The sequence below is a fragment of the Rhinolophus hipposideros genome (genome assembly GCF_964194185.1).
Source record: "Rhinolophus hipposideros genome assembly, chromosome: 3".
NCBI lineage: Eukaryota > Metazoa > Chordata > Mammalia > Chiroptera > Rhinolophidae > Rhinolophus > Rhinolophus hipposideros.
Genome location: NC_138049.1, coordinates 106,934,516 through 106,959,860, shown reverse-complemented (window position 1 = coordinate 106,959,860; position 25,345 = coordinate 106,934,516). Strand labels below are relative to the sequence as shown.

At 47.0% G+C, this 25,345-nt stretch overlaps 3 protein-coding genes and 1 pseudogene across 4 annotated transcripts in view; 2 read left to right on the top strand and 2 right to left on the bottom strand.

Annotated features, from left to right (window-relative positions):
* Nucleotides 1-1,209: 1,209 nt before the first annotated feature.
* On the top strand, nt 1,210-2,867 carry LST1 (leukocyte specific transcript 1; the record flags this gene model as incomplete). The annotated part of the gene is made up of 4 exons (XM_081042657.1): nt 1,210-1,237; nt 1,627-1,725; nt 2,013-2,035; nt 2,588-2,867. 4 exons carry the CDS (start codon nt 1,210-1,212, stop codon nt 2,735-2,737), a joined length of 300 nt encoding a protein of 99 aa, XP_080898783.1. The 3' UTR covers nt 2,738-2,867.
* A 1,148-nt stretch (nt 2,868-4,015) lies between these two features.
* NCR3 (natural cytotoxicity triggering receptor 3) overlaps nt 4,016-25,345 on the bottom strand; it is a 24,533-nt gene continuing 3,203 nt past the window's right edge. Inside the window, exons 2-4 of the mRNA XM_081032839.1 lie at nt 21,187-21,268; nt 4,433-4,777; nt 4,016-4,262 (exon numbers count right to left, since the gene is read on the bottom strand). Coding sequence (XP_080888965.1) covers nt 4,147-4,262; nt 4,433-4,777; nt 21,187-21,226 — 501 coding nt within the window. The 5' untranslated portion in view covers nt 21,227-21,268 and the 3' untranslated portion in view covers nt 4,016-4,146. The remainder of the gene's footprint in view (nt 4,263-4,432; nt 4,778-21,186; nt 21,269-25,345) is intronic.
* Nucleotides 11,019-11,847, bottom strand: LOC308490483 (pseudouridine-5'-phosphatase-like; annotated as a pseudogene). The gene has a single exon. The product of its transcript is annotated as a pseudouridine-5'-phosphatase-like (transcript).
* AIF1 (allograft inflammatory factor 1) lies at nt 21,936-23,694 on the top strand. The gene is made up of 6 exons (XM_081036656.1): nt 21,936-22,060; nt 22,216-22,277; nt 22,363-22,429; nt 22,781-22,822; nt 23,021-23,183; nt 23,491-23,694. Exons 1-6 carry the CDS (start codon nt 22,036-22,038, stop codon nt 23,573-23,575), a joined length of 444 nt encoding a protein of 147 aa, XP_080892782.1. The 5' UTR covers nt 21,936-22,035; the 3' UTR covers nt 23,576-23,694.

Genomic DNA, 25,345 nt, shown 5'->3' with positions numbered 1-25,345 from the left:
AAAGCCTAACTTCCTCTCCTAACCATGCTGGGGAGGCACTGAGGTTGGGGGAGAAGTTAAAGCCAGAGGAGAGGAGGGAATGTCTGAGGTGGCAACATCTCTCCACCCAGGCAGCTCTGGGCAGCTCTTGGTCTCCCCACCCCACTACTGCAGGCCAGAGGCTCTGGTAAGCTGGGAGACTGCAAGGACCCTGGGGGCGGGGAGAACTTGGGGTGGGGAATCACACCCCAGAACGAGGTAAGGCTACGAAGAGCAGAGCGAAAGGAGAGTATGGTTTTGAGGTCTCCTGAGCCCCTGGAGGATTCCTCTGTCCAGCCTCTGTCTCTGCTCCCTCCCAAACTTAAACACAATCCACTTCTACTCCTACTGCCCTTACTGGCCACCTGGGCCCTCCTCTCCACCTGTGCTTCTGCTCTGTACCCTATGCCACACACACATTCCAAAATTCCTCTTGTACTCAGGAGCGTCTCAGTTTCCAGACTCTGGTCAGCATGTCCGGTTCTGGGGTGAAGTCAGACGGGGCCCCCCTCTTTGCCCTCAAACAGGAACCAGTGGTTATAGGGCAGGAAGTGCCTGAGGGGAAGTGATGGGGCCCCAGACACTCCTTCATGCCCCACTTCAGCCCATCAGTATCTGCCTGTGGGAAGCAGTTCTCCACTTCAGCCAAATAGAGATCCCCCTCTCCCAACTTGCCCTGGGGCTGAGGGAATGGCCTCAGCTGCTAAGTGGCACCGAATGCTGTTCTCCCTACTTTCCCTCCAGTCCCCACATGCACTGCAGACCCTGGCTCCTCCTCCTCCATCAGCCCCCTCATCAGAACCCAGAACTGTCTGGTGCTAGAGAGGCCCCTATGAAACACCTGGTCAGTCTGGAGCAGAGGAAAGGGGATGGACTCTGGAGCTGGACAGAGCTGGCCTTGAACCCCGCTCTGTCACTTCCAGGCGGGATATACTTATAAGAGTCTGTGATAGAGTTTCAGGTTCCTCAGGGAGGTGGGCACCACAAGACCCTACGTTGTCGTGGGGATTAGCAGTGACGAATGGAAAGGGCCTAGTTCAGGGTTGGACATAAATGAGGCTCCTCAACCTGGGAAGGTTGTAACTTTACAGATGAGGAACTTGAGGCATGTGACTCACCCCAGGACATTTAGCCTGGCAGAGCCTGGGCTAGGTTTCCTCACCTTCAGGCCAGTCTTCAGTCCTCAACCTAATGGCATTTTGTGAGGAGCTCGAAAAGGGTAAGGTAACCGTCTGCACGGGGAGAGTTGTGGCTGCACAGGGAGCAATGGGTGAAAAGAGGTATGTGTGGTTCGTGAGTAAGTAGGCAAGGCCTCTCAGGACCAACATGCAAGTGGGCAAGAGACTTCACAGGGAGGCCCAGAGACAGCAGGGATGGCAGAGGAGCCTCTGAGGAGCGAGAGGACGCGAGCGTGAGTGAGGTAACTGATGAGGGATGAGTCCCTCTGGTAGGAGGTGAGGTAACATGGCTGGGTGAAGAATCTCTGAGAGTGTGTTTTTCTGCCTCTAAAACTTGGAGAGGGGAGCTGAGACACCCCACCTAACCAGGAGGATGGGGTAAGCTGAAGAGGGACAGGGGCCCTCTAATACTTACCCCTTCTCCCTACAGTGCCATGTCTTTACCTGTATGTGGGCTTTGGGCTGGGGGTGCTCCTGCTCCTGGTTGTGGTTGTACTGTCTGCCTGTCTGTGTTGGCTCCGACGGAGAGGTGAGCCCCACCCTGACCTCCCTCATTCACCACGAGCAATGCCCTGAGTTGTCCCCAGCCCCACCCTTTCCTACTGCTTTCCCTGAAGCCCCCAGCAACCCTGACACACCCTGGTGAGAAAGGTTGTAGGGGTTGGTGGGAGAGGGGAGGAGAGAATGTCCAAAGAGAGAGGCCAGAGCTTTGGCCTTGGGACCCTTGGCAAGTCAGCAGGAGACAACCAACCGCTGGGGGTGGGGGCGAGTCAGGGGGGCTGGATGGGCCATGCTGAGCTGCTTCTTTTCTTCCAGTGAGGAAGCTGGAGAGGAGCCTTGTGAGTCTGGGGGCAGGGAAGTGGGTGATGGGGCAACAAAAGGCAGTGGAGGCTGAGATGGTGGGAGGCAAGAGAAGAGAGAGAAAGCTGGAGCATGAGAGAGTAAGCAAGACAGAGAAAATAAGAGAGGAAAGAGAAGAGTAGAAGAAAGGAAAGAAATGGTGTAGAGATAGGAAGAGGAAATAAGACAGAAAAGAGAAAGAAATGAGAGACAGAGTGAGAGAGAAAATCAGAGAATGAAAGAGACAAGGGAAAAATAGAGAGATACCAAGAGAAAAAGTAAGAGAGTAAGAGTGAAGGTGGGGAGAAAGAGAGTGAGAGACACAAGAGAAAGGGCAAGAGAGAAAAGAACAAGAGCTGAGGGCTTGTGGGAGGGTATGGGGGTGAGAGGGGAATCCGGGGGAAGGGAGGAGAGGGAGAGAAAGCCGAGAAGACTGGGAGGCAATGAGGTAAGAAAGTGGGGGTGGGGCAAGAACTCACAGGGAAGTATCAGAGAGAGGGAGGCCCCTCCAGTGACATCCTTTCCTTCAGTACCTTTTCCCTTGGCCCCAGGCCCAGGTCTCGGTGCAGGAACTCCACTATGCATCTCTGCAGAGGCTGCCCTGCGGTGAGGGGCCTGACCTTGGCAACAGAGAAAGAGAAGGCCCCAAGGAAGACCCTAGCTCCGACTACACCTGCGTTTACCCGAAAAAAACCACCTGAGCACCCCCAGAAACTGCCCTCAACCTAGGCAGGTGGTGTCCTGTGGTTCACCCAGTAAAGTCGGTGGTCTTGCCACCTTCTGTGTCTCAAGCTTCTCAATCTATCTCAAGCCCCCATTCAACATGGCCACCATCAAAACTTAAGTGACTTACCCTCTCATCTTGTCTGGGGTCAAGTAGTGATTTAGTGGGAGAAGGACGTTTAGGGACCCAAGCTCCCCTGAAGGCCAGAAAAGAGTACAGTAGTGCCCACCCCACCCCCCACCTTATCTGTAGTTTCAGTTACCGTGGTCGACAATGGTCTGAAAATATTAAATAGAAAATTCCAGAAATAAACAATTCATAAGTCTTAAATTGCACACTACTCTGAGTATTGGAATGAAATCTTATACTGTCCCTCTTTGTCCTGCCCGGGACGTAACTCATCCCTTTATCCAGCCTATCCACACTGTATATGCTACCTACCCATTAGTCACTTAGTAGCCATCTCAGTTATAAAATTGACTGTCGAGGTATTGCAGTGTTTGGGTTCAAGTCACCCTTCCAGTAGCCTAATGCTGTGTAACCGGCCTCCGTCCTTCACCTCACTTCATCTCATCACGTAAGCGGGCATTGCCTCATCTCAGATCACCATAAGAAGGGTGAGAACAATATAATATTTTAACAGAGAGATTATATTCATGTAACTTATGCATTTGTTATCATTGTTCTCTTTTGCATTATTGTTATTAATCTCTCACTGTGCCTAATTTACAAATTAAACTTTATTATATATGTTTAGGAAAAAGCATACTATATATACAGTTCAGTACAGTTCATGGTTTCAGGCGTCCACTGGGGGTCGGAACGTATTCCCCTCGGATAAGAGGGGACTATTATATTTGTCTGTGGGCAATTGACAAGTAGGACTAATCAGATTCGATACTCCCCATTTCTCAGGAGAACTGGCCTCAGCCTCCTGGACCTGGAAGAGGTAGGGCCCATCCTGTTGAACCCCAGGATGGTGGTGGGAGGAGGCTCTAAGCACAGGTCTGGGAAGCTCCCTCCTTGGACCTTTCCAGGCCAGACTTACTAGAAGGGAGAGTTAGGAGTCAGGGAAACCTAGAGAGGGGTATACCGGGCATCTGGAGAACGGAGAAGGAAATACACAGAGACTCATAAGAAGTTAGTAGTGGGGCAGAGACAGATTTATTGGGGTCTCTTGATGAGCATTGGGATCACTGGAGTCTGGAATCACTCATCAGAGGCCATCCAAGCAGTGGCAGTGTCTTCTCACGTGACAGTGGCCTGGTCAGAGTCTGACACTGATGATCAGAGTCACTGGGCACTGCAGGCCTCCCCTCCTTGGTCTCTGTCTGCTCGTGGGCTCTCTCACTGCCCCTCCACCTCTTCCACCATTGCACAGCTCCATCACTCACATCTGCCTTGGTAATAGATGGTGCTGCCCATGGCCACAGAGAGAAAGCTGAAGGCATAGAATCCAGCCCGAAGGAGGAGGGATGTGAGGGCCCCTCGCTGAGGAGGTCCTGTGTGGGGGTGGTAGAAAGGAAGTGCTTGGTAAATGGGACCCTGGGGAAGAAGCCAGGATGGGCTCAGGGAGGAAAAGAGGGCAGGGAGCCTCAGGGAAGGACTCTCAACTGCCATGGAGGGTGGGGCTTCCAGCCAAGGAGGCACAGCTTTCCTCTGGGCACCTCACCTGTCTCCACCACGAGTAGAGTCCCATTCCCCGTCCCGACACCCAGGCCCAGCACTTCCACCTGGCACACGTAGATTCCAGCGTCATGGCCTCGCGTGTCCCAGATGTGTAGCTCAGCCTGGTGGTCACAGAGGAAGCGGGAAGAGGCAAGAGGGGCCAGGCGGCCCCTGAACTCTGGGGTCCTGTTCCTCACCTCATTCCCTGGGGCCACATTGTCCCGGTACCATGTGACGGAGCCAATGGCCAGTCTCCCTCGGCTGGCATTGAAGGAACAGGGCAGGAAGGCAGTGACGCCCTCCTGGGTACGAACCTCAGGGGGCTGAGACACCCAAAGAGCACAGGATACTGAGGGCAGAGAGACAACCCAGAGAAACACCTCCCCAGTTAGTTCGAAGAGAAAAGACAAGAGAGCCTGCAGGACATTCCCGCTGTCCCCTCACCATGGAGAATCAGGGGGACAAGCACTTTGGGTGCCTCATTCAATCCTTTCCTCTTCACCAATCTCATTTCTTTTTTTATTATTATTAGTTTCAGGTGCACAAGACAAAGTACTACTTAGACGTTTACCAATCTCATTTCTTAACATTGCTTATTAAATCGTTTTTCAAATTCTTCCCTATACCCACTCTCACCCTCACTCTCTCCCATCATTTTCCAGCTACATTCACTAGTAACATCTTGCTGAAATTTAACCTGTCACAGAGACATTGGAACTCATTAATAAATGTGGATGTCTACTTCATATCGTTGGTTGTGCTATTCCAAGTATTATTTTAGTATCAATGACATTCTACATTATACCACCCTTGCTACTTGGTTTTTTGTTAAAGAACACTAACTACTTAAATCTACAGGTGAAGACATGGCTATAATTGATTGAGATCCCTATTTAACTTAATCCAAATTGATGAATTACATCAATTATTAAAACCCCTGATTAAATTCTCTAGTTGGTGAAATTTACCAGTCATTCTATTTCAGTGGTTCTCAAACTTGAGAGTTCATTGGAATCACGTGGAGTCTTTGTTGGACCAGATCCCTGCGCCCCACCCCCCCAGAGTTTTTCATCCAGTGGGTCTGGAGTAGGGCCTGGATTTGCCCCAGGTTCCCAGCTGAGCTGAAGCTACAGGTCCGGAGTCCACACTCTATTTAGTTAAGTGGTATATATGATAGGTAAGGTCTCTCCGTTAATTAAAATCAGTTTCACTAAGAAACTTATCTTAGATTTAATTAGGTCTCCTAAACTCCTAATTATATCTAGACCCAGATAATAAGCTTTAATAGGCTTATTAAACTCATCAAATTAAACCCCTTTAAAAAAAATTGACCCCTTTCCTTAAGCCCTTCCTTCCTTCAAACCGATTTTACTGGTTCTTTCAACTTGATCTTATTAGGAAGGTGGCTGAGAAGAAAAGAGCCCTGGGATGGAAGCTGGAGAGTGACCCCCTAGTGGACAACATGGAGGGAACTGAGAACTGAGGGAGGGGGGTCCCTGGGTGTTGGCTTTATGGAGGGTCCCACCTGTTCCCACTCTCCTCTCTCCTTGCCCATCCTCTCAGGGTCCATGTTCAGCCCCCACCAAGCCTGCTCCCCTGGGACACCTATGTCCAGCCTTCCCCATCCTCCCTCCTCCCAGCCCCACACCCCACAGGGTCCTGGGAGAAAGCTGTCACCTGGATGGGCCATGATAAAGATGAGCAACAGCACCCGGACCATGTCGAAGGGCGTTCCAGTTGACGAGGGGTCCCTGAGCAGGGAGGCGAGGGTGGAGGAGAAACGACCCACCACTTGTGACCAAGCCTTTGGTCACCAGATGGGAGTAGGGAGCTTTCTATGACACACAGGACTCACACATCACTTGCCAAGGACCTCAACTGCCTGGGCCCTTGGGCATGAAATGTATGCCTCTCTGAGGAGAGAAGGCTGTTGCTGGTGGTGACATCTGGGTCACCAGGAGGTGGGGGCAGCATGTGGGCAGGTTGCCTAAGTGTTTGGGAGGGAGGGTGGGGCTCACATGTCTGGAAACGCTAGGGTTGGTGGGTGAGACCAGGATGTGGTTCCCCCACCTTCTGACATTCAAGAAGATCAACATTTTATGCAGAAGAAACCTCCAGGAGCCTCCTGGACCTAGAGCTCTACTTCCCCTACTTCCCCTCCCCAGGGCTCAGCAGTGCCCAGTCCACTCCATCCATTCCCTCCCCTGGAATCAGGCCCTCCCCCAGGGCAGCTCCAGAAATTGTGTCACTTCAGGGCTTCACCGGAGCCGGCTGATTGGTAGTGGTGACAGGGGTTGCTAGGGGCTTTGTTTGGAAGCTGTATTTGCATAGCTATCACCGGGTTAACATAGACTGTATTGACTAGCAAGGTCTGGCAGAGCGAGTGCAGCGGATGGAGAAGTTCGGGCTCTTTCATAATCAGATCTCCATGAAAGGAATACACCTCTCACAGAGGCCTGCTTTGCCTAGAACGTCCTGTACAGACTTGTCACCCACTGGTAAATGCACTCATATATTATTTTATTCACTATTTAACTAACATTTATTGAGCAATCACAAAGTGTCCATTACGTGAAATGTATTTGTACAGACACAAATGAAAGACATATTGCATTACATATAACTCCAAGGTTATACATGGATTAATAAAAGAGTAGGCCACATACTCTTGTATATGTATGACAGACCTACGTGAGATAACACAGCACGTAGAAAAGGATTCCCTGTAATAAGCCTGGTGAAACACGGGCCCAGCCCTCTTACCACACACTTCTCTCTGGCTCCTTTTATATCAACATATATTTTTCCTTTGTGCCTGTGTCTCTAGCTCTGTTTCACAATACACTTGTAGATTGTGCGGTGCCCATCCTACACTGCAGTGTTCTGGAGCTTTTTTTAATTTTTTTTGAGAACCAGTAATCTCATGGTCCAGAATGCTGGCTTGGAATCAGGCTGGGTTCAAATGCCGGCTGACACACAAACTAATTATATAAGCTTGAACAAATTATTTACTTCTATGAACCACTTAGACACATGTGCAAGCCACACAGCAGGGAAGGACAGTGTGGGGACAAAGCCCCAGACAGCAGTTTCCAGGCTCTCGGCCTCACGTGGAAAGGTGCTGGCTCAGGTAGTAGTTGATGGTCATCAGCTGTGACTAGTTGGCCATCAGCTGTAACCAGTGAGCCATTGGCCACTAATAGAACTGCCATAGTTAAGCTAGAAAGGTGGTGGCGTGGCATGGCGTGGCAGAGTGGGGATTACGGATTGCAGTTAGCATGGCAGATTGCAGCTAGCAAGTGAGGTTGGTTGACAGAGAAGTGGACGGCAGGTTGTGGATAGTGTGGCTCCTGCTTCCTGTGTCTCCAACCCAGCCACCAGGGAGACTATAGTGGTGTGATTCCCCTACCTATGGCTCCGTGGGTGTTCCTTTTTGGCCTCACCATATCCTGAGTGTCATGCAGGGTGTCAGGCGGAGTCTCAGCTCCCGCTCTCCGCATAAGAACACCGGATATGGCGAGGCCAAAAAGGAACACCCACGGAGCCATAGATGGGGGATTCACACCACTACAGTCTCGCTGGTGGCTGGGTTGGAGACACAGGAGGCAGGAGCTACACTATCCGCAACCTGCCATCCACTTGTCTCTGCCAAACAATCTCACTTGCTAGCTGCACTCCACCTCTCTGCAATCTGCAATCCACACTCCGCCGTTTGCTAGCTCAGCCACTATCTTCTTGCTAGCCCCCATTTGCTGCTAGTGTAACCACAGCAGTTATATTAGTGGCCAATGGCTCACTGGTGACAGCTGACGGCCAACTAGCCACAGCTGATGGCCATCCGATCACAGTTGATGGCCATTTACTACCCGAGTGAGCACCTTTCCATGTGAGGCCGAGAGCCTGGAAACTGCACTCCTGGCTCTGTCCCCACACTGAGTTCTTATGTGGGGAGCGGGACCAGAGACCCCGCAGGCCACCCTGCATGACAACTGACTCAGCCATTCTCCCATCCCATCCGTGGAGTGGCTGCCTCCTCAGGGCAATCTATCTGGAGGACATGGGACTGAGGTGCCACGACAAGGCAAGAGCTGCCCCCTGGTGGTCACAGGGCATGTGGGGGGCCTGAGGTACCAACAGGTGGCTTTTCTCCACTGGGCCATAATTCCAGCTTCTGCCGTGTCCCTTTCCGTGCCTTGTCCTATCAACATTAATTCCCACCCAAAGAGTCAATGTAGATAAAATTGTATCTTCTACTCAACTGTGAGAAGCCCACGGTTTATTGACGGAGGGCAAGGTCACCACATAGTGGAATGGGATGGGGGCTGAAATGGGCAATTGACCTGAAGATAAACCATACTGTCACAGTACACACTCAATCTCCACGTCCCTGGGCAATGTGGCTTAGACGTCAAGTCAGCCTAAGTTGGAGTCCTGGTTTTACTACTTGCACATCTGTAAAATGGGAGTAGCACCTGTCAACTTCCAGACCCCGCTGTACTGTCTGTTCGTCCCTATGTCCTCCCCAGTCCTGGGCTAGGATGACCAATGTTATAGCTAGGCCTGAACTCAAGGGTATCCTGCTTTCTCCTTCTCTTTTTTCTATCTACGATTTTCAGTATCCACAAATGTTGCGGATTCCAAAGACAATACTTGGATTTTTTTAAAGCCCATCTAGAATAAATCCTGGTATATGTGTGGACCCTTTTTAATAATTCTGAGGCCCTCTAGGGAGCTTTAACCTGCAGGGTGGGAACTGTTGTGTTAATTAGCTCAGCTGACACAAAGATGGAATTTTTCAAAAGAAAGTTTTACCAGAGACTCAAGAGGAAAGGCAACAAACAGCAAAGCTGTGAAGTGGATGTATACACATCTCTGTTCTAACTTCTTTAACATCCAGCTGTGGGCTGACTTGAATGTTATCAGGGCCAATAAACTTCCAGCTCAAAGCTCGGAGCAAAGAGGTGACAACACAGAAGGGACTCTGGAATTCCAGCATGGGTGATCCCACCTCACTGGCGTTTCCTCCTCTAAGTGTTGGCAGGGGTGAGTTGTGAGTGGCATCTCTGGTTAAGTCCTTATAAATGTTTTTCAACTAATTGATGGTTGCCAGTTTCTTCTTTCAATCTCCCTGGCACCTGACTCTCCAGCTTCCTCTCTATTTCAACCTTTGTCATCTCTCTGGAAGACTTAATGGCCAGGTAAATGACATTTTAAACACTAAGACATATTATATAAAGTAAGATGCACAGATCTTAAGTGTACAGTTTGATGACCTCTGGAAAATATGTGTCAACAACACTGCAATTCCATCACCCCCCGATTTTTTCCTAAACCCATTTTTGGTCAATCCCTCTCCCCTCCCAGAAGCAACCACTGATCTATACCCCTATCGATTAGTTTAATCTGTTTTTTTAACTTAAAACTTATTTTATTACAAAGACATATTTTTCTTAATTAAAATAAAAAATGGGCATGAATGAAGAAGCAAAATTTCCCCTTCACCACACCCACTGAATCTCTCACTCTCTCTTTAACAACAGCAAATATTCGTAAAGCAATTGCTATATACCAGGCACTATTAAGTTACTCAATCCTGAAAATAAGGCGTTGTACATATTTCACAAATGTAAAAACTGAGAATCAGTGTTTTGATAACTTGTTTAAGGTTATACAGATTAATCAATGGTAAAGCCAGGGTATGAACTGGGTTACAAGCCTCCTTCTATTTATTTATTTTTCTTATTGTACGTGAGATTTATTTTCATTTCTTTTTCTTTTTTTTTTTTACTCTTCCAATTACAGTTGACATTCAATATCATTTTCTATTAGTTTCAGGTGAATGATTTGTTAAGGGCTCATCCATGACATGGTTTTCCCACTCAGCTTACAAAGCAAATAGAATTATCATCTCACTTTTATCAGTTGCTACTGCATGTTAAGATCAGCACTGAGGGGGCTGGCCCGGTGGCTCAGGCGGATGGAGCTCCGTGCTCCTACCGCGTAAAGCTGCCGGTTGGATTCCCACATAGGCCAGTGGGCTCTCAACCACAAGGCTGCCGGTTGGACTCCTTGACTCCAGCAAGGGATGGTGGGCTGTGCCCCTGCAACTTATAACAACGGCAACTGCACCTGGAGCTGAGCTGCGCACAACTAAGACTGAAAGGACAACAACTTGACTTGGAAAAAAGGCCTGGAAGTACACACTGTTCCCCAATAAAGTCCTGTTCCCCTTCCCCAATAAAATAAAACAAAATAAATAAATAAAAAAGAAATGAACACAACTAGAATTTCATTTTGTCTTGGAAAAGTATGTATTTACATATATATGCACACACACATATTCACACACAAGCATGTATATGTATGCATGCACAGTCACTGTACATGATTATTACATGACTATGCAAATACAATCATATCATTATTCATAGGACAATTTTGATCTCTGTTCTGCTCTCTGTTCTGGGCTGTCTATTTGGTTTTCTCTCGACTGTCAAATAGGGCTTTTCCCTTGCATTTACTGCAGAGCAAGTGGCGAGGCTGGGATGGCTGTGGCAAGGTGGGCGCTGCCCGGACCCTGCTGCTTCCCGGGCAGGATGGCTCACTCAGTGCGCACCCCGTCACCCCCAAGCCACGGCGGCCCTCTCACTCACAAGCTGGCAAACCGAAGAGTTCCGGCTGGAAGTCCCGCAGCGCGAACGTAACCTGTGTCGTCAAGTCTCCGTGTAAGTGTCCATCTGGAACCATAACCACGTGCATTCCCGCTGCAAGGGCCGCCTCCACCAGGTTGGGAGTGTCTTCAAAGACGAGGCACTTCTCCTTGGGGGCAGGAGGAGAGAACCTCTTCGCACAGGCGAGATATATGACTGGGTCCCAAGTGCCATCCTCACTTCGGGGTCATCCCCCAAAACGATGTGATCAAACAAGCTGAAGAATTCCTTCTGTGCATTGGTCTTCATCTCGAAGGACATGGACCTGGAGCTGGTGGCCACCAACAGCACGTGGTGCTTCCGCAGATGGTGGGCGAGTTTTTCCAGCCCTGGCGTCAGAGCGGCGTGGGGAACTCATCTTGCAGCTTCGCCTGGCTGTCTTCCACCAGCTCGTCTTTGGACATCGGCAGCTGCAGGACGTCTAGTATGACCTGAGCCGCCTCGAGTGCCTGGGACTTCACATCCCATGCTTACGTCTTCTCATAGCGACCACAGGTTTCTTGGAACACCACTGAATAGAGCCGTTCAGTGTCCAGAAGGAGATGGGTGATGGGCTGCAGTGGGGGAATGGGTGCCGCCATGGTGCCTCCCTCTCCGCCCCGTGGGAGCAGGGAGGAGGCCTAGTTTAATCTGCTTTTGCACTTCATATAAATGGAATTATATGACATACACCCTTGTATCTGTATTCTTTCATTCTGCATAATGTCTGCGAGATTTATCTATGTTGTTGCTTCTATCAGTAGCTTGTTCGTTTTTATTGCTGAGTGGTATTCCATTACACAGTTTATCTGTTTACCTCATGATACACATTGGGTTGTTTGGTATATTTTTGCTGTTATGAATAAATCTATGAACATTCATGTCCATATCTTGCAAATGACTTTTCTTTTTTTATGCTCTTTTTTATTATTAGTTTCAGGTGTACAAAGCAAATGACTTTTCAATACCTGACTTCACAGTTACTTCATCTTCTCCACTCCAACCATCACCTTTACTCTACATGACTGCACTTTGGATCGCGTCACTGTGAAAGCTGTTCCACTTTGGAATCTTACCTCTTCTTTCACAAGAACGTGAGAGCAATCAGGACTGATCCCTTCAGGCACCTGTTCCCTGCACATGTACATTCACACCATTCTTCTAAAACAACTTTTAGGTTGTTTCCCTCACTTTCAATCACAAATTTTGAGCATCTGCCATGGGCTTACCCAGGCACTCCTGTCATAGCCACAGTGTTAACTACTGCTTCCCCAATCTATATCTCTCCCTTCACCTCAGGCCTCTTTCTTGAGGTCTGAGTCCAGAATATCTAATGTCCCTCTAGACATCGCCTCCAGAATGTTCCGCAGGCCTTTCAAAATAATCAGTGTCCACCAAACTGGGTCAGCCTCCTATATTCCCCATCTTAGTGAATGGAAACACAATCCACCCATTCACTCAAGGCAAAACCCCTGGATTTATCCTATTATTCCTTCTCTCTCAATTCCCTCATCCAAACAATCTCAAGTCCTGTCCATCCTGCCTCTGAAATATCTCAGGTATCTTTCCCTGCCTTTTAATTCTCACTGCTAGTTAAAGGCCCTCCTCATCTCTGGACGAAACCTGTAAAATTGCTTCTCTGAGGAACAGTGTGGTTTCTTCTCATTATCATTCCACACCTCCTTCTCTGAGCATCGAGGCTCATCAATCCATTCAACAACGTTTTTACAAATGCTTTCCATGTGCCAGACATCCTAGCTTTATCTTCCATTATATAGCTTCCCCCCATCTCTCTCCTTATCTCTCCTACCTCCCTCAAATCTATCCACAACTCTTTTGTCTCACCATCTTTATTCATATCACTTGTTTTTTTCCCTATCTCTCTACCCATACCACACATCTCTAAACATCTCTACATACACACACACACACACACACACACACACACGTCTGATTATTCACTAATCCATTCAACAAATATTTAGTGAGCATTTTTCATGTGACAGACACCCTATTTCTTCATATTTCTCTTTTTCTTCCATAATCTCTCTCTCCACCTCTTTTTCTGCCTCCCCATCTTTCTCCACATTTTCCCTCGCCACTTCTCCCCATCAGCACACCTCTTTTCCCCACCCCCTCTCTCACCCTCTTTCTCCTCCATTTCTCTCCGGGTGGAAGAATGAGGCAGGTCTGGCAAGGCACTCACCTCTTCCCTGTGGGGGCTGATCACCCCCTCCACTAAGAAGCCTTTCCTGATTCTGCCCTTGACCTGGTGCAAGGATGCTTTCTAAAAAAATTTAATCTACAATATTAGAGGAAGACTTTAACCCACATCTCTCAGAAACTGATAAATCAAACAGACAAACAATTACTGAAGACATAGAAGGATGAACCAGACAATCAACAAGCTTGATCTAGCGCTCGCTTCAGCAGCACATACACTAAAATAGTAATGATAAAGAGGAGTTTAGCATGGCCCCTGCATAAGGATGACATGCAAATTCATGAAGCATTCCATAATTTTGAATAATAATGTCAACTAAAGTTAATACATATGTAGTCACAGGATGTGGAGTACAGCATAGGGAATAGAGTCAACGGAATTGTAACAGCTGTATACTTATGTCAAAGGGGGAGTAGACTGGGGCGAGGGGGTTATCACTTTGTGAGGGGTGTAAATGTCTATTACATTGTTTTGTACACCTGAAACTAATAAATACATAAATAACAAGCTTGATCAACTGGCAATATGTAGAATCTTAGGAAAATTAGAAAATATACATTCTTTTCTGGTACTCACAGACATTTGGAAAAAAGAATCAAAGTCATATAGAACACAATTGCTGAACAAAATCTATGACAATTTAAGATCAATAACAAAGAATATTATATATTTGGAAATTTTAAAAATTTATTTTTAATGTATTCAAACTTCCAAAACCTATTTCTAAATAATTCAAATGTTAAAAGAAAATACTATAGGGGCCGGCCCGTGGCTCAGGCAGTTGGAGCTCCGTGCTCCTAATTCCGAAGGCTGCCGGTTCGATTCCCACATGGGCCAGTGGGCTCTCAACCACAAGGTTGCCAGTTTGACTCCTCGAGTCCCACTAGGGATGGTGGGCTGTGCCCCCTGCAACTAGCAACGGCAACTGGACCTGGAGCTGAGCTGCACCCTCCACAACTAAGACTGAAAGGACAACAATTTGACTTGGAAAAAAGTCCTGGAAGTACACACTGTTCCCCAATAAAGTCCCATTCCCCTTCCCCAATAAAATCTTAAAAAATACAACAACAATAGAGCAGAATACAAATGTATATTTACAGAGACTACTAACCTGAAAATCTCTGACCAAATTTACTAAGCAGAAAAAGGAGAGAAAAGGAATACACAGACCAAAAATACATAATTTAAAAGGAATGTAATGTCAGGTACAGAAAATATTTAGATTGCAAATTTTTTTTAATGTTTTATTGGGGAAGGGGAACAATGTATATTTCCAGGACGTTATTGGGGAACAGTGTGTTTTTCCGAGGACCCATCATATCCAAGTCAAGTTGTTGTTCTTCAATCTTGGTTGTGGAGGGCGCAGCTCAGGCTCCAAATTCAGTCGCTGTTTTCAATCTAGTTGCGGGGGGCACAGCCCACCATTCCATGCAGAATCGAACTGGCAACCTTGTTGTTAAGAGCACACACTCTAACCAACTGAGCCATCTGGTCGCCCTAGATTGCAAATTTTGATGAGATGAATAATGTTCTAGAAAAATATATGACCAAAACTTACTCAAGAAAAAATTAAAAGCCTGATGTATCTATAACCATTAAAGAAATGAATCAGTTGTTAAACATTTAACCACCAAAGAAAACACCCCAAGCCCAAATCGTTATGAAATCTTCAAAACAGAGATCATTCCACACATACAAAAATTATTCTAGCAATCAGAAAACAGGAAAAGTTTCTCATCTTATTTCATGAGATTAATGTAACATTGATACAAAAGCCAGGCAAAGAAAATTTGAGAAAGGAAAATTGTAAAACGTTTACACTCATGAACATAGGTGCAAGAAAAAAAGAACAATACAAATATTAACAAATGAAAGCCAGAATTGACTAAGTATAAAACAATTTAACCAAGCAGTCTTTATCCTAGAAAAGCAATTTACTATTCATGTTAATTCCTAGTTCTTATTCATAGAATTCACTGCATTAAGAGATTAAGGAGGAAAATCCCTATGACCATCTCAACCAATACAATAAAAACATTTCACAAAAGGTGTTCATAATAGCAACTGCTTGATTTTAAAAATAGAAATAAAAACATTTGCGGGCCGGCCCGGTGGCTCAGGCAGTTGGAGCTCTGTGCTCCTAACTCCGAAGGCTGCTGGTTCGATTCCCACATGGGCCAGTGGGCTCTCAACCACAAGGTTGCCAGTTTGACTCCTCAAGAACCGCAAGGGATGGTGGGCTATGCCCCCTGCACCTAAGATTGAACATGGCACCTTGAGCTGAGCTGCCGCTGAGCTCCCGGATGGCTCAATTGGTTGGAGTGCGTCCTCTCAACCATAAGGTTGCCAGTTCGACTCCCGCAAAGAATGGTGGGCTGTGCCCCCTGCAACTAGCAATGGTAACTGGATCTGGAGCTGAGCTGCGCCCTCCACAACTAAGACTGAAAGGACAACAACTTGAAGCTGAACAGCACCCTCCACAACTAAGACTGAAAGGACAACAACTTGACTTGGCAAAAAAAGTCCTGGAAGTACACACTGTACCCCAATAAAGTCCTGTTCTCCTTCCCCAATAAAAACTCTTTAATAAAAAAATTTGCAAGTCATTTATAATTTTAAGTTAGGAATGTATATTATATGAGGTCTGACAATTAAGTTCGCGAACTTGCCACCGTGCGCTTACATTGGCAGCACACTGTACAAACAGCTCGGGAAGGTTTCATAACCGTGGTATATCCGTGTCTCACAACTGTGTTCATGTCAACGCGTGGCAGTGTCTTGCTGAGTGGTGTTTATTATTGTTGTTGCGTGTTTTTGTGTGCTGTCACGAGAATGTCTGAGCTTGAATTAGAGCAATGAACAAACATTAAATTTCTTGTTAAACTTGGCAAGAGTGGAAGTGAAATCAGGGGCATGTTAGTCCAATTTTATGGAGATAATGCCATGAAGAAAAGGCAGTGTACAAATGGATTAAATGTTTTTCTGAGAGAAGAGAACGCGTCACTGATGAAGAGAGGTCGGGGTGGCCAGTAATGAGCAGGACTGATGAAAATGTTGCAAAAATTCGTCAAATTGTGCGTCAAAATCTTCAGCTGACTGTGAGAAGTATAGCAGACCAAGTATAGTAAACATCGATAAAGAAACAGGAAAATCTGAACTGAAAATGTTGGCATGAGAAAGGTGTGTGCCAAAATGGTCTTGAAGGAGTTCACCGATGAACAAAAGCAAAGGAGAGTCGAAGTTTGCCAAGACCTTTTGAAGAGGCAAGACGATGTTTTTGACCTTGTTGTCACCGGTGATGAAACATGGGTGTACCAATGCGATCCTGAAACAAAGTGTCAAAGTGCACAATGGAAGTCAGCCAATTCTCCACGACCAAAAAACGTTCCGTCAATTCAAATCAAGAGTCAAAACGATGTTGCTAAACTTTTTTGATATCAGAGGGATTACTCATTGTGAATTTGTACCAACTGGACAGTTAACCAAGTTTATTTGGAAGTGCTGGAAAGGCTGCGTGAAAAAGTTAGACGAAAACGACTTGAACTTTTCGCCAACAATGCATAACTCTTGTATCACGACAATGCACCAGCTCACACGGCACTGTCTGTGAGGGAGTTTTTAGCCAGTAAACAAATAACTGTATTGGAACACCCTTCCCTACTCACCTGATCTGGGCCCCAATTACTTATTTCTTTACCTGAAGACAAAGGAAATACTGAAAGGAAGACATTTTAATAACATTCAGGCCATCAAGGGTAATATGATGATGACAGCTCTGATGGCGATTCCAGAGAAAGAGTTCCAAAATTGCTTTGAAGGGTGGACTGGGCACTGGCATCGATGCATAGCTTCCCAAGGGGGGGTACTTTGATGGTGACCATAGTGATATTCAGCAATGAGGTATGTGGCACTTTTTCTAGGATGAGTTCGCGAACTTAATTGTAAGAACACATATGTCTTTATTCTCCCATGTAATTTAGCGTTCATTTTTGAAATGGCTTTGTATTTCTCTTCTATATCTTTCCTCCTGTTCCCATTCATAACCTCCTATTATCAATTCTGAGTATTTATATTTCTGATGTGTGGCCTTCCTTTACTGCTAAAAGGCGACACAAAGTTTTGTTTTTCCATTCATGATGGAATTTTGGGCTACAATTTCCATCTGCTTTTGGTAATATACTTGTGGTGTATTGTCATCTGTTGGTAAATTGTGTTACGGTTTTTCACCTTTTCTCTCATAGTTAATTGAAAAGAAGCTTTGGTCATTTCTTTTTGTTACTCATATTTAAATGAGCTAGATTTTTCTGAACTATTAGCAGGAGGGCCTTGTGGAGGGTGGGGAGAGGGCCCAGAATGGCTTTCCAGACTTACAAGTTCAAGGCTTCCTCCTGTTTTGCCATAGCAAAAGATTATTTCCTTTAAATTTGGCACCTCAGTGTAGCCACGACCTCCTTTCCTCCGAGAACCTCTCCCAGTTCAGCAAGTGTCTACCGGCAAACTTAAGCTTCTCTATTTCACAGGAGGCCTCAGGAGGCCCTCTCCACAGTGCACTTAAGTGATGCACTTAATACTACAAGAATTTTCCTGGTACTTTCTGAGATCTCTGGGTCCCTTTGAACACTTTAAAACAGTCTTGCTTCACCTTTGCCAGCACTGAATCTGTTCAGTCAGCCCTGGCCTCAGCTTTGCCCTCTCAGGGTGAGGTCTTGGAAGGAACTTTTGCTATCTGCATCCTGTCACTGGGACCGTCCCTGCCTCCCAGCTCTTCCCTGAGGCACTGCTGGGGACTGCCTGCTTGGCTGGGAATTTGGTCCCACATACACAAAAGATGGAGTTTGTAGGTATTCTGTGTCCTCTAGGTTCACTGAAAATGTAGTGTGTGTGTGTGTGTGTGTGTGTGTGTGTGTTTCCAATCTCTCTTTATTGCTGCATTAGTTTTCCAGGAGAAAGGGGGAAACTTTAGAAATAAACTGCTGTCATGTTCCCCGCAAAGCCCTACTTTGAGGCTTTTTAGAAAGAAAGGGCTTTTGGCAAAGACAACATGAGTGAGTGGGTCATGGTTCCATGGAGCTGCATGGTGTAGGCTCCGAATCCTGATGTGTTTTCCCACCTTGCCTCACGGGGAGCCTCTGGTTTAGCAGGCCACGAGTCTGGTGCATACACCAGGGTGCCCTTTTGTTCATTTCCAGTAAGAAACAGCTGCAGAGGTCTGTTTCTTCCCAACCCCTCACTCCCTACATACACACCTATGCACACTGCCTCAGTCAGGGTCCCAAAAGGAAAAGCATCCTCTTGTCAGGCTAATAGAGGAGACAGTTTATTTATGAAGGTGTGAGGGGTGTATGGGAACCTCCAGGATACTGCCAGCCCAGGCACCAGGGATGAGGGGAGGCACAACAGGGGTTCTTACTCATTTTGTGCCATGGACCTCTTTGGCATTCTGATAAAACAAAGATATATGCGTATAACAAAGTAAACCAATTATATTGAATTCCAGTATCAAAATATCAATAAAAGTTTGCAATAGACTAAATCACGTACTTTTTTAATACCACACTAAGTAAAAGACAAGATATTTAAAATACAGGCAAGTTGAAGTTTGGGCTGGGGCCCAAAACTGTGCGTTTCTAATATGTTTCCATGTGATGCTGGAGGAAGGACCATTCTCTGAGAACCACTGTTTAAGGAGATTTTGCATACGTCTGCTCAGATCTAGATTTTGCAGCCTGTCAGCGTTTTCAATTTTCCTTATTTCCAAGTTCTCAGTGGATTCCTTGCTGTAGCCCCCACATTGCACCCTTGCAGCTCTCTACCAGAGGTCCCACTCCCCTTTAGCCCTGACTGCTGTCAGCTGGCCTTCTCTGTGGTCCAGGGAGCCTGGCCCCTGAGTTTGGATGGGAGGTGTCTTCTTGTATGTCTGCTCCTCACAGGTTTTCCCCACATCTGTGTTTAGGCTGAGTTTCATTCTCCACCCACTTGCCCTGCTACTCTTTACTGTTTACTTTTGTCCCATGGTCAGAGTAGCTGTCACTTTATCCCAGGAAGTTTTTCTGGGCATCTAAGCTCAAGCTCACCATGGTAGTCATCCGGGATGGAAAGAGCACTCTGGAAGGCAATCTCAGTCTGAATAAAAGCCAGAGTTTTCCCAATGGCCCTACACAATCTGGTCTCATCTCCTGCCTCTGTTTCCCCTCACACACCTGGCTCCAGCTACAGTGGCCTCCCTACTGCTTCACAAATACTCCAGATATCCAGACATATTCTCACCTCAGGACCTTTGCACTTGCTGTTCCCTCTGCCAATAATGCTCTTCTCCCATATATCCACATGGTTTATTCCCTCACCTCCTTGAAATCTTTGCTCAAATATTACTTTCTCAGTGAAGCCTCCCAGACTACTCTATTTAAAACTACAGTCCAGGGGTGGCTGGATGGCTTAGTTGATTAGAGCATGAGCTTCCAACAAGATTGCCAGTTCGATTCCCGCATGGGATGGTGGGCTGCGCCCCCTGCAACTAAAGATCGAAAATGGCGCCTGGACTTGGAGCTGAGCTGCACCCTCCACAACTAGATTGAAGGACAACGACTTGGAGCTGATGGGCCCTGGAGAAATACACTGTTCCCCAATATTCCCCAATAAAATTTTTTTTTAAAAGGAGTGTGGTGAGGGGAGGATGCAGAGGGTAAAGAGAGTCAAAGACACGGTGATGGAAGATTAGACTTTGGGTGGTTAGCACACAATGGCGTACACAGATGTTGTATTATAAAGTTGTACACCTGAAGCTTATACAATGTTATTAACCAATGTCACCCCAATAAATGTAATTAAAATTAAAAAAACAGCAACTGCAGCCCACTACAGCACTTCCTGCCCCCTTCCTTACTTTGTTTTTCTCCATAGGCACTTACCACCTTTAGTATACTTGTTTATTTATTTTTATTTTATTTTTTAAGTTATTTATTTTTGGGGGGGAATAGCGTGTTTCTCCAGGGCCCATCAGCTCCAAGTCATTGTCCTTTGGGGCGCAGCCCACCATCCCATGCCGGAACCAAACCAGCAACCTCATTGTTGAGAGCTTCTGCTCCAACCAATTGAGCCATCCGGCTGCCCTACTTGTTTATTTTTATTGTCTCTCTTCCCCAATTAGACTGTCCCTGAGAACAAGAGTTGACATTTGTTTGGTTCACTGTGCTTAGAAACACCTGGCATATAGTAAGTATTCAGGAAATAGTTGTTGAATTAATGAATAAAGAAATGAATTCATATATATATATATATATATATATATATATAAAATTACAGGATGTGGAGTACAGCATAGGGAAATAGTCAATGGAATTGTAGCAGATACATATGACATCACAGGGAGGGAGGTAGACTGCGGGGTTATCATTATGTGAGGGGTATAAATGTATAACTATTATATTGTTTTGTACACCTGAAACTAATACAAAAATAAAAAATAAATGAATTCTCCCCACCAGCCACTGAGACCATCGGGAATGCAGGGTTGCAGCTTTCTCTGCAAGGGAAGAGGCAGCTGCAATAAAGGGAAGTCAAGAAGTCAAAGTCCCCTCCAGCATCTTCCCCCACCTGCACGGGTCAGGGAGAGGGCAGTGAGAAGTGAAAACTTACAGCTGCAGAAGGGGAAACAGGCTGAGGGGAGAGGAGAAGAAAAGGTGTCTCCATCAATTCTGGAGCAGGGTGGGTGGAGCTCTGGGCAGGGAGTTTGGACAAAAGGGTCTCAGTGAGGGGGATGCACTACCCTACCCTCCCCCAGGAGTGACTAGACAGCAAAAAGGATGAAATGTTTGCCTAGGGAGGGCATTTATCAGGGCTACTCACCTGTGCGCTGTTGAACCCACGGTGACCAGCACCCATGCATGTGCACGTGCGCACACGTCCCACGTCGGCCTCACCCCCGGCTCTGTATCCATAAATGTTCTCTCTCAGCATCACTTTCAGTTCCTCCAAAGAATCTATTTAAATTCTCGAGTTCCTGAGCTCTCTAGATTTTACTAAAGGTTTCAAAGGGGATAAGATGAGGGGATTACATTGCACATCCTAAAGCAAACAAATTAAAATGCCTTCGATAGACATTTCCATGTTTCCAAGTGGCTCTCTGGGGCTGCCGAGCTGGGAATGAAGTTTCTCTCCCTTTCCAGCCCTGCACCCATCTTGCTACCCTCCTGGACTTCACATTCTTTTCCCATCTACAGCAGAGAAAAATCCAGCCAGCCCTTCCTCCACTCCCTATCCCAACCTGCATGCCCAGATTCATGAAACCTGACAGAATGCAAGGCCTTAGAGTTACCTGAACCTCTGGACCTGTTCAAAGACGATTTGTTCCTGAGAATAAAGGCTCCTGGGGTCTTCCTGCCCTTCCCCCACACCTCCAGTGGCTTATCAAAATATTTCTTTCATGCATACACAGGGCTCTCCATAAGAGGAATTTGGGAGGATGTCATTTTTCACATCTCCATTCTACACCCAGCTCCCCCTTCTTCCTGGGGTGCCAGTGTCAGCAGAAGCTGATGGGGAAGTGAGGCCTGGGAATAAAGGAGGAGGTAATGAGGGGAAAGGGGAAGTTTGGGAGGGAGGCCTCCTGGGAGGCTGTGGGAGAGGAGAGCAGCAGACAGAGACACAGCCAGCTTGTCCCTCGCCATCTGCACCTCCACCAGCACCTGCTGAGCCATGAGCCAAACCCAGGATTTACAGGGTAGGGAAGGTGGAGTAGGCAGAGGCCTGGAAGGGGGACAAGGAGAGACAGACCTGAGCCAGGGGCAAGGAGGGCAGAACCGTGATGGCCCTGGGCTGGTGTGGGGGTGAGGAGAGGAAGGGTTGTGGGGACACATTATCTTTGTGACCCCTCAGGAGGAAAAGCCTTTGGGCTGCTGAAGGCCCAGCAGGAAGAGAGACTGGATGAAATGAACAAGGTAAAAGGAAAAAGTAAGGGGGCAGGGCAGGGGGGACTGGCCCTGGCCCTAGAGGACCTACCCGGGTTCTGGCTTCCCCCCACAGCAATTCCTGGATGATCCCAAGTACAGCAGTGAGGAGGACCTGCCCTCCAAACTGGATGCCTTCAAGAGTGAGGGGAAAACTGTGGGGGTGGATGGGAGGTGATGGGGAGGGCTTCCCCAAGAACAGAGAGGGGGCCGCAGAGACACAAAGTCTACTTTTGTGATGGGAAGAAGGAAGGCTGTCTCTGTTGCCCCTCTGGGTGTAGTCCCTTTCCCTGGCCAGCCCCTTTCAGCACCCACTCTAGTTCAGGACCCCTTAACAGAACCCCACAACTGCCCAACCCCACTCCCTCTGCCTGTCCCACCTCCTCCTTCCACACCTTCTCCCCCAAACCTAGCATTCAGTAGCAACCCCTCTCAGTGCCCCCCCTTGCCCCTCTAGCCAGAGCTTACCCGGCCTGCTTTCTCCCCTCCCCCAGAGAAATACATGGAGTTTGACCTGAATGGAGATGGAGATATTGGTGAGAAAGGGTGACCTGGGGGAGTGTGCAGACCTAGGAAGGGGGAGGTCTCTCCCACACTGATCCATCATGACGCTTTGGGAAAGGGCCCAGCTCCCAGAGTAGGAGGGAGGGAGTGGGAATGTGGAAGTGGAGGGGGCAGAGAAAGAGAGGGAGAGAGAGAGGCTCCCCTCTTCTCACCCCACGCTCTACTTCCAGACATCATGTCCCTGAAGCGAATGCTGGAGAAACTTGGGGTCCCCAAAACCCACCTGGAGCTAAAGAAATTAATCAGAGAAGTTTCCAGTGGCTCTGGGGAGAATTTCAGCTACCCTGACTTTCTCAGGATGATGTTGGGCAAGAGATCTGCTATTCTAAAAATGTGAGGTCCACTTCCAACCTCCCCTATACTTACCTGTTTTCTCCCCACTCCCACCCCCCATCCCTAGGCTCACCTTCTACACATTATTCAGCATCCATTTCTTCCATCCTTTGAGAGACCCTTCCAAGTTCCTATCCCCATCCATGGTTCTGGTCCCCACAGCCCCCAGCTCTCCCACCCCGGCCTTTCCTCCTCCTCCTCCCACCTTTGAAACCTCCATCCTCTTCCAGACATTCATAGCAGCCTAAGGATTATTCTCTTGGAAGGACTTTTCCCTAATCCCTGTGTCTCTTCCCATCTCAACCAGGATCCTGATGTACGAGGAGAAAGCAAGGGAGCAGGAGAAGCCAACAGGTCCTCCAGCCAAGAAAGCTATTTCTGAGTTGCCCTGATCTGTGGTGGGGGAAATGTGGTGGGATTGAAGGAGCTTCTAATGGTCCCAACACGAAAAAAGAAGACAAAATTGTGAGCTAGAATCTAACTAAAATAAATTCTCCTCCTCCTCCAGATGAAGTCAGTTTACTCTCTGTTTGGGGAAAACTTTTCCCTGGGTTTGAATTATTATTATTTTTCTTTTTTTAAAGAATCTTTGAGGGAAGGGCAGCAAGGATTTGCCCAGATGAGCAATCCACCACCAATGTGTAGTGTGTCTACTACAGCAGATGGTTTTGTATACCAAGGGGAATTCCAGATGTATAAGATAGCCTTGGCCTCAAGGAGTTAGGTGGAACAAAAAGACATGTACAGACAAAAAAAAAAAAAACAACAACAACAACAAAAGAAACACATCACCCAGGCCCACAGTGAAGAGCAAGGATTACCTTGAACCAACATTCTCCATCATCATAAGCTTTGTGGGTTTTTTTGGGGGGGGAGGGGAACAGGACTTTTATTGGGGAACAGTGTACTTCCAGGATTTTTTTTCCAAATCAAGTTGTTGTCCTTTCAATCGTAGTTGTGGAGGTGCAGCTCAGCCCCAGATCCAGTTGCCATTGCTAGTTGCAAGGGGCACAGCCCACCCTTACAGGAGTCGAACCAGCAACCTCGTGGTTGAGAGGACACGCTCCAACCAACTGAGCCATCCGGGAGCTCAGTGGCAGCTCAGCTCAAGGTACCGTGTTCAATCTTAGTTGTAGGGGGCACAGCCCACCATCCCTTGTGGGATTCGAGGAGTCAAACTGGCAACCTTGTGGTTGAGAGCCCACTGTCCCATGTGGGAATTGAACCGGCAGCCTTCGGAGTTAGGAGCACGGAGCTCCAACCGCCTGAGCCACTGGGCCGGCCCCCATCATAAGCTTTGTGATCTTAGCAAATCACTCAGTCTCTCTGAGTCTTTCATCTGAAAATGAAGATAATATGATCCACTCTGCAGTGCCTGACATATCATAAACCCTCAATAATGTTTAAAATTTGAATGGATGGATGGATGAAAGAATTGGTGTTATTGAATGGAGTAAAGGATTCACAACACTATAAAGCCTGATAATTTAAGAGTTAAATGAGTCACTGAGGTCCTTTTGGGGACAAGCTACAAAAACTGAGTCAATCTAATGAAGGAAAAAGGGGCTTAGATTAAGAGGATACTGAGGGCAGATGCTGGGGATACAGGATCTCTGGATGGCAGAAAGGGTTAAATAGCCAACCCCGGGGAAGACAGGAGCCTAAGAGCTCCCAGGCCTTCAGTGAGACTATTCCTGGACCTCTCCTCCAAGGAGTCCAGATGCATTAACTAGCAACCCCCAGTCACTGGCCACTATTTCAGATTTTCTGACTCTCTGGAAATAGAGAGAATCCAATTGGCCCAGCTTGTTTCATGTACTAAGAACAGACCGGGTCACTGAGGCCACTCATGTTGGTCCTGCCCAATGGTGAAGCCAGGCTGGTATCCTAAAGAGTGCTACAGTGACTGTATAGAACCTCAGATGAGGATGAGATCATTGAGTTGAATAAAATATCTGAATATAACAAAATTAATACTTAACCTCTATTGAGCACCTACTGTATACTGGAAATCATTCTAAATGCTTTACTTGTATTAATTAGTTCATTTAATTTTCACAACAACCCTGATGACACCAGAAAGGAAGAAAGAATCTGGGGATCTTAGGGGCCTGCCCTAAGCGGTTGGAGCTCCATGCTTCTAATGCCGAAGGCTGCCGCTT